The following is a 14,086-nucleotide window of genomic DNA, read 5'->3' on the forward strand; positions in this document are numbered from 1 at the left end:
CAAGTGAGACAGGCCTTCAAGTTTGTGTCTTTTTTTTTCCCCCTGAAAAGCCTGCCTATTACTTAATGGCAACAGTAGCTTGTTTCCCATTGAGGGCTGTGCCCCAGCAACTGCTCCGTCTCACACAAATGCTACAGTGGATAATTTTCTCGTCACTGTTTCCCACCTGTGTTACACCAATCTGCTTCCCCATGCCTCAACAACTGAGTGTTGAGCCAGTTCTCAGCCATAGTGTTATGTTCTGTAGCTTATTGGTCTCTTTAAACCCCTTTATGGTTTTTAGTTTAAATTTATAGAGATCAGTTGCCAGGTCTCAAACCTGGCAGCCACAACTGTGGTTGTTTCTGACATCTCTACTGTGACTGTATGAAGAACAGCTAACAAGCCTTCGTCACTCCAGTTGCTTCAGGTGTCTACTACGAATGTTAACAGCATAGCTCATGGCATGTACAGGGGGCTCCATTTTTACCCTCCACCTGTCCCCTGCCACTGTTGCTGTTCTTTCTTTAAGCATTCACAGCCTTGCTTTCTTCCTTCCTTTACTACCCTGTCCCCAGAACTAAGGAGAATTGTAAATGTTAAAACATGATTTTACCTTTTTTGTTGATTTCATCTCTTTCTTTCTCTAGAGGGAAAGGGTTTTGCAAGTAAACTAGAAAACATTATAGGAAACCTGAAGTACAATACTGAGAAAAAAGACTTGAAAGGTCTCCAGAGCTTCTTGAACACTGATGGTATTTGATTTACTACTATGACTTCCTTTAAGAATCATTGAGCTAATAGCCGGGCGTGGTGGCGCATGCCTTTAATCCCAGCACTCGGGAGGCGGAGGCAGGCGGATCGCTGTGAGTTCGAGGCCAGCCTGGTCTACAGAGTGAGTCCAGGACAGCTGAGGCTACACAGAGAAACCCTGTCTTGAGAAACCAAACCAAACCAAACAAAGCAGGAATCCTTGAGCCCCTCTTGTAGACTCCCTGGGGGATTCTCACTCAGGGTTACTTAGGAAGGACAAATGGAGCTACAATCCTCAGGGTGAAAATAGAGCTTCCGCCAGGTGAGGTAGCATATACCTCAAATCTCAGCTTTGGGGTTGGGAGTTAGGGCCAGAAGCAGGCAAATCTCTGTGAGTTTGAGGGCAGCCTAATCTACATAGTGGGTTACAGGGCACCCAGGGCTACATAGTGTCCCATCTCACAATATAATGAAATATAGATAGATAGATGTTATATTAACTGAATATAATGATTATGTATTAATAGAATATACATTCTATTAATCTTGGTATCGACCCTAGACTGATAAAGGCACTCCTAAACTTACACTGAACATCATAGGGGAACTATAGAAGTTACTGGGGTAGCTGATAGAAAAGGTCAGAGAGAAGTCAAGTGAGGCAGGAAAAGGGAGTCTGGATTTGTTTAACATGTAATGCGCAGCAAAAGGCATCATGTTTTTACTCAGCAACTATTAAAAGACAGTCAGATAGGTTAGAAATAGAATGGCACAGATTTCTGCCTGGATAGTTTATCTGTCACCAAAAGAAGTATCTTTGGGTCCAAATAACCATTTAGAAGATCTAATTTAGCATATTAATTCACTTTCTTTAAAATTCTATCATATGGATACAAGGAAACAGTTCAGAAAATAGCACATGCCCCCTGTGAATATGATGACACTTTAGAAAATCTCATAGGCAAACAAACAAAAAATAAAAGTGTGGTCTGCGTCTCACTTGTGCTTTGCGTTTCAGATACTGGAAGGTTTTCACTGAGCTCCTTGGCGAATGCAGCTGAATTGTTTTCTGGTGAGAAGTAATGATGGAAAGATTTAAAGTCAAGATGTGTGTGTGTGTGTGTGTGTGTGTGTGTGTGTGTGTGTTGTATACTCCCATGTTCTATAAATGACACTCAAGCCTTACTCATCCCAATTATCAATAACATGGTGCTTTATTTGTGTGCATGAGAGACAGAGACAAAGAGAGAGAGAAAGGGAGAGAGGAGGAGGGAGGGAGAGAGAGAGAGAAGAAGGGGAGGAGAGAGAGAGGAAAGAGAGGGCAGGGAGAGAGCACTCCGTTTCTCATCTCACTGTAGGAGTGCTGGGGTTGTGGTGCACATTGCTGCATCTGGCTTTATTTCATGGATTCTGGGAACTGAACTCAGATCGTCAGCCTTGCACAGCAGACGTCTTTGCCCATCTCTCTGGCCCTCAGCTATAACTTCATTGAATGGGTTCTCTATGCTTTATTTTTTATCTCTGCTCCTCCTGACCCCATGGATTCTTAGGTTTGGCCTCTTGATCACATCCTACGAGTTCTTACAAGCTGTTGTCATTCTTTTTTCCTTTGTTGCTGTCTAGGTGTATTATTTCCTCAGCCTTAGCCCCTGATATTCTTTCTTCCACTTGATCTAATTTATTGGTGATTTTTCTACTGGCTTTTTTTTTTTTAATCACTTAGGTTTTTTTTTTTTCTTAATTTCCTTGCTGACTTTTCTCATTCATGTTGCTAGCTTCCTCATCTACGTTGCTGAATTTTTTCCAGGTCCTGGATTTCTTGAGTCCGTTCATCTGCTTGTCTGTGCACTGTCTGGGGTCATCTATTGTCCTCAGAAGGCAGCATTGAGATCACCTGGCCCTTGAGGCACTTCAGTACCATTGATGTGTAACTTTTGCAATGCTCACATTGCCTGAACTTTTTATATTTCTTGTGGTTCTGTGTTGCTCTTTGTATAGCTGTTAGTTTGGATACCCCCCCCCCTAGTTTTATTTTAGAATCTTCTCATTGGCCTAAGCCTGAGGTCCCAATCGCAAATACCACTTAAAGAAGACAAATTGTTGTAGTGGCAAGAACATCAAAGCAAACAAGATAGAAAGATGCATTTAAAATCAATTAAAGCCACCTAATAAATTGCCAATGACCATAGACTGAGAAGTAGCAAAAATCAATATGTGTTATGAAGCTATAAATTATCTAGGGAAAATATATAAATAGGAAGGAACACAAAAAGAAAGGGTATAGAATGAGTATCAAAGGAGAAGACTACATAGAAGAAGAAAACTTAATGAAGACTGTTGTGAGGAAAAGGAGAAGAATATTTAAGATGATTATCTAGTAAAAAAATATAAAAATAAAATTATATAAATGTTACAGAAGAATATAAAAAAACAAAAATATTAAAAAAAAAAAAAAACAAGGGGGACTGGGGAGATAACTCAGTGGCTCTTATAGAGGACTTGGGTTCTGACCCAGCGCCCCGTGGCAGCTCATAACCATCTGTAACTCCAGTTCTGTATTCCCAAGGCCCTCTTCTGACCTCTGTGGGCACCAGGCACAGCATAGTACTCAGACGTACCGTAAAACACTCATACCATCAAATAAAAATAAATACATCTTTTTTTAAAAGCAAATAAGGGGGATGGAGAGATGGCTTAGCAGTTAAAGAACATTGTCTGCTCTTCCAAAGGTCCTGAGTTCAATTCCCAGCAACCATATGGCAGCTCGTGACCATCTGTAATAAGATCCAATGCCTTCTTGTGGCAGGCAGGTGCACATGTGGGCAGAATGCTGTGTAAATAATAAACAAATCTTGAAAGAAAAGAAAGAAAGAAAGAAATAGAGAGAAAAAAGGAAAGCGAAAGAAAAAGCAAATAAGGGCCACCTCTCTGCCTCCAATCCTGACAAGCTGAGTTTAGTCCCTGAGACTCACATAGTGAGGGGGAGAGAATTGATTGCTACCTACCTCCACCCCATATATATGTAATTTAAAGGGAAATTTTTATAAAGCAAATAAGGACTGGAGAGACAACGCAGCAGTTAATAGCAGTCACTGTTCTTATCGGATGTGATGCCATCTGCTGGCCTCTGAAGGTTTCTACACACGTGGCTTCTGCACACATGCACATAAACACACACATAAACACACACATAAAAATAATGAGTAAAGTAAAACACAGTACCAGAAGTATAGTAAAGGGGACATAAAGGGCAAAAACATGAAATATTGGTGCAGCTTCTTTTTGTATCCTTGAAAATGATGTTGCTAGGTAGATGTTGAGGTATGACTGAACTTGGGGCCTCCTTTATTTCCTGCGATGCTGAGCCTGCGCTGAACCAGAGAAACAAGGCTCCCGGCGAGCACTGACCCCGAAACACTCAGAAAAATAAGAGAAACTCCACAATAATTGTAGCACACATCAAATTTTGTCTCATGCCCAAAGAGAAATAGGTTCCATGTAGAAATTACTGAGGCTTATATAGGTCCTGAGTTGTTATAACATCTCACATATAACATTTCTTCTAAGTGTAGTTACCCAAGAAGCCTTGAATTCCCCTGGGGCTGTGCCTATAGGAGACTGTGAGTCCCCCACACATGGGTGCTGGGAGCTGAATGTAGGTCCTCTGGGAGACCATCAAGTTCACTTAGTCTCTGAGCTGCCTCTCCAGTCCCTGCCTCCCCCCAGCGCTCTTCTTTGAGAATCAGGTAAGGGGTACCTAATTTATTTAGCATTTTATACCATTGCAAATTCCAGTACCTGGGAAAGAACGGCCTTTCATCAGAAACCAGCAAATGAGTTAGTGAATGCCCAAGGAGCTTGCTTAGTGGGCAAGAAATAATTCAAACCTGGTTTCTGGGCAACAGGAAAGTACTCTCTCATATGGGTTGTTTATCATTTAGTACAGAGGTTGCCAATGTTCCTGCTTTATGCTTTTATTAGCGCAATTATTTTTAATGCTTTTAAAGAAAAGAAATACATAGATGACATCCCAGCCCCAAATTACATGTTTGAGCATTTAAATGTGTTTTATAGAAACTGTGAGCTTAGTCATTTTAGACAAAGGGAGTTTTGCAAAGTGGCGATACAGTCACTATTTAAAAAAAAAAAAAAGATGGGGAGATTTATACTGTGAAGATGCTGTCCCAATTATCTATGTGTTATTTTCGTGAGCCAACTGTTAACCGAGGTCATCCTGCCTACCTGTCAGGATTACGCTTTTCCTCATAGAGGAAATGGACTAGAATGCACAGCAGCTGTGACCGTGGCCTCCCATTCTTAACTTCCCAACAAGGCAGTGGTTCTCAGCCTTCCTAATGCCACAACATTAATACAGTTCCTGGTATTGTGGTGACCCCCAACCAGAAAATTATTTCATTGCTACTTCATAACTGTAATTTTGCTACTGTTATGAATCGTAATGTGACTATCTTATATGTGACTCCTTTGGGGGGGAGGGTCACAACTCCCAGGTTGAGAACTGCTGCAGTGGAGGAACAGAACTAATTGCTGCCAGGCTCAGTGAGCAAACCTCAGCAGAAGCATTTCCCCAGCAACCTAAGCTGTTATTAAGTTAGAGGTATAAATTTTCCTACTGTTTTTAACAAGCCTGGTCAGTATGCTACTTACTCACTGGGGTTTTTTTAATTAATTAATTTTATATAAATCTGGCATTTGGCCTGCATGTATGTCTGTGTGAGGGAGTCAGATCCACTGGAACCTGAGTTATAGACAGTTATGAGCTGCCTTGAGGGTTCTGGAAATTGAACCTGGGTCCTGTGGGAGAGCAGCCAGTGCTCTTAACTGCTGAGCCATCTCTCTGCAGCCCTACTTACTCAGTGTTGAGCCCCCCTCAGCTAAACCCTACTCTGTGTGCACTGGTATTTCCTAAGCAAGTGTAGTGGATCGTTTTTACCATTAGTTTGATGGTCCTCTTTGCTAGGACTAGACAAGAGACAAGTGCCAGTGTCCAGCAGAGCCGACTTCACTCCAATGGCGTCTTTTCCATGGCCTCTGCTTTGCCCCTTTAGCTGTGCAGTTCGTAAGCCTTGGCAGGCTCTCCAGCGTGTCCTGGAGTAGCTAGTGTTCTGATCACGTGGGGCGGGGGCTGTTGTCTCCTGAGGGCATTGGCTGGGGAAGTAGACCTAGGCCACTGAGATCTGGGCAAACAGACCTGCTAAACATTAAATGCCCCAGATGGAAAGACATGATGGCCGACGTCAAGCAGTCAGTTGAAGCAACAGAGTTCGGTCCCTAAGGCAGTGACCCACACATCACAGAAGTGACTCTAGAGACTGACCCACTCACTGATGTCTGGCGAGGGGCAGTGTCTTCGTGACTGCCATCACGCCGTCATGCCAGAGAAGCAGCTGTCTCAGCAAAGGCCCACGTGGGCTCAAGGCTTACTAAAGCTGTGGGCTTGTTCTGTGGGCAAGGCTGTTGGTCTCTGTTAGCCAGCTTAACTTGGGATGAGGCTTCTATCCCCCTCCCCCCACTGGGGAGCCGTGTGCTGCTTGCTCGGGTTCTCGGTTTATCCCATCACTCACTTCTTGTCTATCTGTTTGTCTGTCTGTATCTCGGTCTCTTTTTCTGGAACAGGGTCTATTTCTCGCTACTCTGCACCATCTCCATCATGCCCTGTGGACAGAACTTGTAGCTGTGCCCCCCCATCTTACCCTGTTCTTTCCCCCTCTCTTTCATCATAGGGGGTTGCCAGTTTACAGTTTATCATGTTTCATTATGTGCTAATTATTTTATCTAATCTTCTCATAAAACACATTATTTCCCAAAGTCTTGTGGATGCTTTAAGTATCTTTGGCACTGTTGGCATGGAAGCCATGACTTGTTTTCATTTGTGCTTGTCTCTAAAGGTCTTTCTTTCTCCGTAACTATTATGGGATAGATTTCTTAGATATAGTCATTTTATTTAGCAGATCTTCATTCGCCTTCTTCCTCTGGCTTTTAGACCTTCTGGTGAGTTGGCTTTTTTCAGTCACTTGGTATCCTTCTAATTCATCTGTGGAGGAGTGCATCTGTCACAGAGCATGTGTGCAGGCGAGAGGGCAACTTGTAAGAACCCTCTCGCCATCATGGGGGCTTCAGGGACTGAATGAAGGTTGTCAGCTCTTACTGCCTCGAATGACCCGCCCCTCTCAGTGTCTTCTGCACGGGTGGCAGATCTGTCTTGCCTTTGTTTACTCTTTGGAGAATAACTGGCTGAGGACCTCTGGAGCTCACAGTGGCTCTCCTGTTCCTTCTTGCTCACAGGCTCGCTGCAAGGGCTTCTTTCATTGCCATCTGTGTTACTTAGGATTGTGGTCCATGGCTTCCTTTTTTTTTTTTTTTAATATTAATTGTAACATTTCCTGACTTTACCTGGTTTCTGTCTACTGTTTCCTGCTGCGCTCCTGTGCCTTTCCACACCATCCTCCCTTCTCTGCCACCCCTCGCCAAACGTTCTAATCCATCCTCTTCCTCTTTGTCACTCACTCTTCCCTTCTTGTCACTGTTAAAGGAAATATGTTCCTTCCTGCAGTGCCCCACGGGCAGAGAGGCCTCACTGTGTCTTTCGCTTTCTGCTGCTGTATCTCTTAAAATTGCTTCTTTAGTGTCATTTCCTTAATGAAGACCCGTTGTATACGAAAATGTTCATTTCTTCTTTTATGTCTCTCATCTTCTTAAAGGTCTTCAAGTAGATGCCAACGACATGCAACCATACCTGGAAAGCTTAGGCATTGAATTAACGGATAATGAAAACCAAATGATACAGCAATTCGTCCCAGTAGATGGTAAGCACTTCAGACCTCGCCACTAGCCACAGGGACTCCTGGGCTGGGGCTGTGTGTATACGGTTACATGAGCGCAGTCATTTAACAGCTTGTTGGAAAGTAAGAGCAAAGTAAGAACCAACTTTGACACAAGCATACTTTGCCCACCCTCCCAGTGTTGGATTGGGAGGTCACACTGTTTGGGAGGGGCTGATAACTAAGAACAAACAGTCTTGAATCTTGGACCAAGTATCTGTAACATACTTAAGGCCAACATTAGAAAAGGGGGAACCTCAAAAGAAAGCAACCCGTGTTTCAATGTGTGTAAGCTCTACTCGCAGTATATCAGAACAGTTAGCCTCGAGGGGGGGGGCAGTAAACATGACTATGACTCGCAGCATTTTAGAACAGGACTTTGTGGATTTTCAATACTCTGATGAATGTGGCCTTTATCTTACAGAGAACAACATGGTGTATAAAAACGTGTTGATGGACGCACTGCGGACTTTTAGGGGTGAGTGCACAGTGTTCTGAAAGAGGAAAACCCACACCACCACCACCCCATTCTCTGTTCACATTACCAATTGCATTACTGTATTCCAAAACACAAGCACTAGAATGCTTGTGTGTCAACACTGGAGTGATCACCCATCTGTCTGTAGCAATTTTAAATCTCTTCATACTGGTAAGAAACTGTTGTGCGAGCTGTTAGCCGCTGTGACAGTAAAGCATGCCTACTCTTCTGAGTAAGGACATCCTAGCGACAGTTGTGACAGAGTCCTCCTGCACATGGATAAGGGAGCATTTTCCTCTCCCAAATTCTCAATTGATTTATTTTACTCACCTCAAGTGCTTTATGGTACTGTGACCTTTCACCTCCAGGTTATATGGACTATTGGTATGGGTAATCATTTTTCCCCTTTTGTCACAAAACCACATTTCTTCTTTTCTCTCTTTAAGGTGGGAAGATCAATATTGATAACATTTATGACACTCTTGAATACCTGGGATACCCTCTTGAGGAAGAGGAAATAGAGAAGTTGTCTAAAAATCTGCCAGTTGATCGTAAGTGTCTCAAACACACAGTGCTCTACAGAGAGAGTTTTCGCTCTTTCATGTGGAGCCCCTGGGTGGTAGGCTGCGTCAACATGAAGCAGACTATCTGCTTCCCGGCCACCGGCTGTCAGGAACTTGCTGAAGCAGATAAACGCGAGCTTCGTACTTTCTCTGAGAAGCACAGGGGCACAGAAAGCACAGGGGCACAGAAGTAGCTGCTGAAGCACGGGGTGAAGGGTGGAGGGGCTCTGTGGTCTGAATCGCTGGGGACGGCAGACCGGATACTCTATGAAGCCTTGACCCATGACGGGGGGCATCTGCTGTTCACCACGGCATTCTGATCCAGACCAAGAAGTGGAGAAAAGGAGCCGAGTCGGCTCATTGCTGCCTTGTGGATGCCAATCTGAGTGTTCTCAGCTTGACTATTGTGTTAAAAAGAAAAGGAAAAATAAAAGGATACTCCTGGACCAACAAGATACTGTATCTCTGCAGTTGGGGCCCAAAAGAGCTAGCAGAATCTACACGTTTTTCATTCTCAATCTCGTGTGTGTGTGTGTGTGTGTGTGTGTGTCTCCGTCCTCTTAAACAAAGAGGATTTAAAAAGCTCAGGTCCAAAATGCTCATGATTCACCATCTTGTTGCTCCAGTGTCCTGCAACACAAATGCTGATGTATTGATCTGAAAAACAGCACACTAAGAAAAACAAAGAGAGGGTTGGAGAGATGGCTCAGAGGTTGAGAGCACTGGCTGTTCTTCCAGAGGTCCTGAGTCCAATTCCCAGCAACCACATGGTGGCTCACAACCATCTATAGTGAGATCTAGTGCCGTCTTCTGGCACGCAGTCACGCATGCAGGCAAAGGGTATGTAAATAATAAATAAATCTTTAGAAAGAAAGGAAGGAAGGAAGGAAGAAAAAAAGAAAAACAAGGAGGGGATTGCATAATATGGTAAACTTTTGGCTTAAGAGAATGAAAGCAGCCAAAGAAAAATACTGGGAACAGATTGCCAAAAGATATAAGCTGTCCTCACCAAAAAATTCTGTTTCTGAATCCAGTCAAAATCAAGTCATTAAGAGTAACAGATAAGGCGTAGCCATTTTAATATCGAACAAAATAGATTTTCAACCAAGATTAATCAAAAGGGATGAGGATGGACACTTCTTACTCATCAAAGGTAAAGTCAACCAAGAGGACATCACAATTCTGAACATCTATGCTCCCAATACAAGGGCACCCACATTTGTAAAAGATCTGCTAAAAAGGCTTAAACCACACATCGATCCCCACACAATAATAGTGGGAGACTTCAACACCCCACTCTCACTGAAGGACAAATCATCGAAACAGAAACTAAGCCAAGAAATAACATCATTAACCAATGCCATGGGTCAAATGGATCTAACAGATATCTATAGAACCTTTCACCCAAACAAGAAAGAATATACCTTCTTCTCTGCACCCCATGGAACCTTCTCCAAAATTGATCACATTGTAGTTCACAAAGAAAGCCTCAACAGATACAAGAGGATTGAAATAATACCTTGTATCCTATCAGATCATCATGGGCTTAGGCTGCAATTCAACAACAACAGAAATAACAAAAAGCCTACACGTATGTGGAAACTAAACAACTCTCTGCTAAATGACACCTGGGTCAGGGAAGAAATAAAGAAGAAATCAAGGAGTTTCTGAAATTCAATGAAAATGAAGGAACAACATACCCAAATTTGTGGGATACATTGAAAGCAGTGCTAAGAGGAAAATTCATAGCACTAAGTGCCTTTAAAAAGAAATTGGAAGCATCGCACACCTTAACGACACAACTGGAAGCCCTAGGAAAAAAAGAAGCAGAAACACCCAAAAGGAGTAGACGTCTAGAAATAAGCAAACTCAGGGGTGAAATTAACAAATTAGAAACTAAGAAAACAGTCCAAAGAATCAACAAAACCAAGAGCTGGTTCTTTGAGAAAGTCAACAAGATAGACAGACCATTAGCCAAACTAACTAAAAGGCAGAGAGACAGTATTGAAATCAACAAAATCAGAAATGAAAAGGGAGACATAACAACAGACACTGAAGAAATACAAAGAATCATAAGATCCTACTTTGAAGGCATATATGCCACAAAATTTGAAAATCTAAGGGAAATGGACGATTTTCTTGATCATTTTCACTTGCCAAAGTTGAGTGGAGAACAGATAAACAAGCTAAATAGTCCCATTTCCCCTACAGAAATTGAAGTAATCATTGATAGTCTCCCAACCAAAAAAAGCCCAGGGCCAGATGGCTTCAGTGCAGAATTCTACCAGACCTTCAAGGGCGAGCTAATACTGATACTCTTCAAGCTACTCCAAAAGATAGAAAGGGATGGAACATTACCAAACTCATTCTATGAGGCCATAGTCTCATTGATACCTAAACCTCACAAAGACTCAACAAAGAAAGAGAATTTCAGACCAATTTCTCTGATGAACATCGATGCAAAAATACTAAATAAAATACTTGCAAAACGAATACAAGAGCACATCAGAGATACCATTCATCATGACCAAGTAGGCTTCATTCCAGGCATGCAGGGATGGTTTAATATACGGAAATCCATCAATGTAATCCACCACATAAACAAAATGAAAATAAAAAACCACATGATCATCTCTTTGGATGCAGAGAAAGCATTTGATAAAATCCAACACCCATTCATGTTTAAAGTTTTAGAGAGATCAGGAATACAAGGCACTTTCCTCAACATAATAAAGGCTATATATAGGAAGCCAATAGCCAAAATCAAAGTAAATGGTGAGATACTTAAGGAAATTCCTCTAAAATCAGGAACAAGGCAAGGCTGCCCACTCTCTCCATATCTCTTCAATATAGTACTCGAAGTTCTAGCCAGAGCAATAAGACAACATAAGGAGATCAAGGGTATTCAAATGGGAAAGGAGGAAGTCAAATTATCCCTATTTGCAGATGAGATGATAGTCTACATAAGTGACCCTCAAAATTCCACCAGAGTACTCCTACAGCTGATAAACACCTTCAGCAAATTGGCTGGATACAAAATTAACTCAAAAAAGTCTGTAGCCTTCCTATACACAAATGATAAGCTTGCAGAGGAAGAAATTAGGAAAACTACACCCTTCACATTAGCCACAAGCAATATAAAGTACTTAGGAGTTACTCTTACTAAGCAAGTGAAGGACCTGTTTGAAAAAATTTTCAAAACCCTAAAGAAAGAGATTGAAGATGACATGAGAAGATGGAAGGATCTACCTTGCTCATGGATAGGGAGAATTAACATAATAAAAATGGCCATCCTACCAAAAGCAATCTACAGATTCAATGCAATCCCTATCAAAATACCTACACAATTTTTTTAAAGACATTGAAAGTTCAATTCTGAACTTCATATGGAAAAACAAAAAACCCAGAATAGCTAAAACAATCTTGTACAATAAAAGGTGCTCTGGAGGAGTCTCCATACCTGATCTCAAACTGTACTATAAAGCAATAGTAATTAAAACAGCATGGTACTGGCACAGCAACAGGCTGGTTGATCAGTAGAATCGAATCGAAGACCCAGATATGAATCCACACACATATGGTCATTTGATTTTTGACAAGCCAAATCCATTCGATGGAAAAGGGATAGCATCTTCAACAAATGGTGCTGGTCTAACTGGATGTCTATGTGTAAAAAAATGCAACTGGACCCATATTTGTCACCTTGTACAAAACTCAAATCCAAGTGGATTAAAGACCTCAACATAAAACCAGAGACACTAAGTCACTTAGAAGAAAAAGTGGGGAAGAGCCTGGAACATATTGGCACAGGAGACAACTTCCTGAACAGAACACCAACAGCCCAGGCATTAATGTCAACAATTAATAAATGGGACCTCATGAGGCTGAGAAGCTTCTGTAAGGCAGGAGACACTGTCAAGAGAACAAAGCGACAGTCTACAGACTGGGAAAAGATCTTCACCAACCCCACATCTGACAAAGGTCTAATATCCAAAATATATAAAGAACTCAAGAAATTAAATACCACCAAACCAAATAACCCAATCAAGAAATGGGGCATGGAACTAAACAGAGAATTCTCAACAGAGGAATATCAAATGGCTGAGAAACACTTAAAGAAATGCTCAACCTCCTTAATCATCAGGGAAATGCAAATCAAAACAACGCTGAGATTCCATCTTACACCCATCAGGATGGCTAAGATGAAAAATTCAAGCGACACCACATGCTGGCGAGGATGTGGGGAGAGAGGAACACTCCTTCATTGCTGGTGGGAATGCAAACTAGTACAACCACTTTGGAAATCTATCTGATGCTATCTCAGAAAAAATGGGAATAGGGCTTCCTCAAGACCCAGCTATTCCACTCCTTGGAATATACCCAGAAGATGCTCCAGCACACAGCAAGAAAATTTGCTCAACCATGTTCATAGCAGCCTTATTCATAATAGCCAGAACATGGAAACAGCCTAAGTATCCCTCATAGAAGAATGGATAAAGAAACTGTGGTACATATACACTATGGAATACTATTTAGCTATTAAAAACAAGGAATTCCCGAAATTTGTGGATAAATGGATTGAGCTAGAAATGATCATAATGAGTGAGTTAACCCAGAAGCAGAAAGACTCAAATGGTATATACTCACTTATATCTGCATATTAGCCCAACGGGCATGTCCCACGAAAGCCTTCACTTACCAGGAAACTGCGACAGAAGAGAGGACATTCTAGTGGGACTCTAGATGAGAGAATCATGGGAGAAAGGCAAAGTAGAAGGACCCAGAGGGTCCTAGAAGCCTACAAGTAGAACATAATGATAGGCAGATTTGGGCACAGGGGTCCCGCTCAAACTAAGGCACCAGCCAAGGACAATACAGGCGGTAAACCTTAAGCCCCTACCCAGATCTAGCCAATGGACAGAACACTCTCCACAGTAGAGTGGAGAGTGGGATATTACTTTCTCACATACTCTGGTGCCTCACCTTTGACCATGTCCCCTGGACGGGGAGACCTGGTGGCAATCAGAGGAAGGACAGCAGGTTACCAAGAAGAGACTTGATACACTATGATCATATAGAGGGGGAGGTAATCCCCCTCAGGAACAGTCATAGGGGAGGGGAATAAGGGGAAATTGGGAGGGAGGGAAGAATGGGAGGATACAAGGGATGGGATAACCATTGAGATGTAACAAGAATAAATTAATAAAGGAGGAAAAAAAGAGTAACAGATAAATGATCAGACCTTGAAAAGGAATAATTTTATTTCTCTATGGAAACATTTTTAAGTATGCTTGTTGATATCACAGAAAATTCAGAAGCACGTAGAGGCCTAGCCCCAAAAAAGCAGGAAAAAGCTGTGTCTTTGTATTAATTTGATACTAGATCATATTCCTTTGATTACTCTCATTGCTTCTACCAGAGTTCCTATGCCAGAGAGTATCACAGAGAGGCCATGGTCAGTGTTAGGGTCA

General features: G+C 42.1%; 1 protein-coding gene across 1 annotated transcript in view; it reads left to right on the top strand.

Moving 5' to 3' along the window:
- EFCAB3 (EF-hand calcium binding domain 3) overlaps positions 1-14,086 on the top strand; it is a 354,012-nt gene that overhangs the window by 266,714 nt on the left and 73,212 nt on the right. The window contains exons 147-151 of the mRNA XM_084748227.1: positions 630-734; positions 1,751-1,804; positions 7,455-7,559; positions 7,999-8,052; positions 8,499-8,603. Of these exons, the coding sequence (XP_084604353.1) occupies positions 630-734; positions 1,751-1,804; positions 7,455-7,559; positions 7,999-8,052; positions 8,499-8,603 (423 nt within the window). The remainder of the gene's footprint in view (positions 1-629; positions 735-1,750; positions 1,805-7,454; positions 7,560-7,998; positions 8,053-8,498; positions 8,604-14,086) is intronic.

Source organism: Acomys minous (genome assembly GCF_964271855.1).
Source record: "Acomys minous genome assembly, chromosome: 12".
Taxonomy (NCBI): domain Eukaryota; kingdom Metazoa; phylum Chordata; class Mammalia; order Rodentia; family Muridae; genus Acomys; species Acomys minous.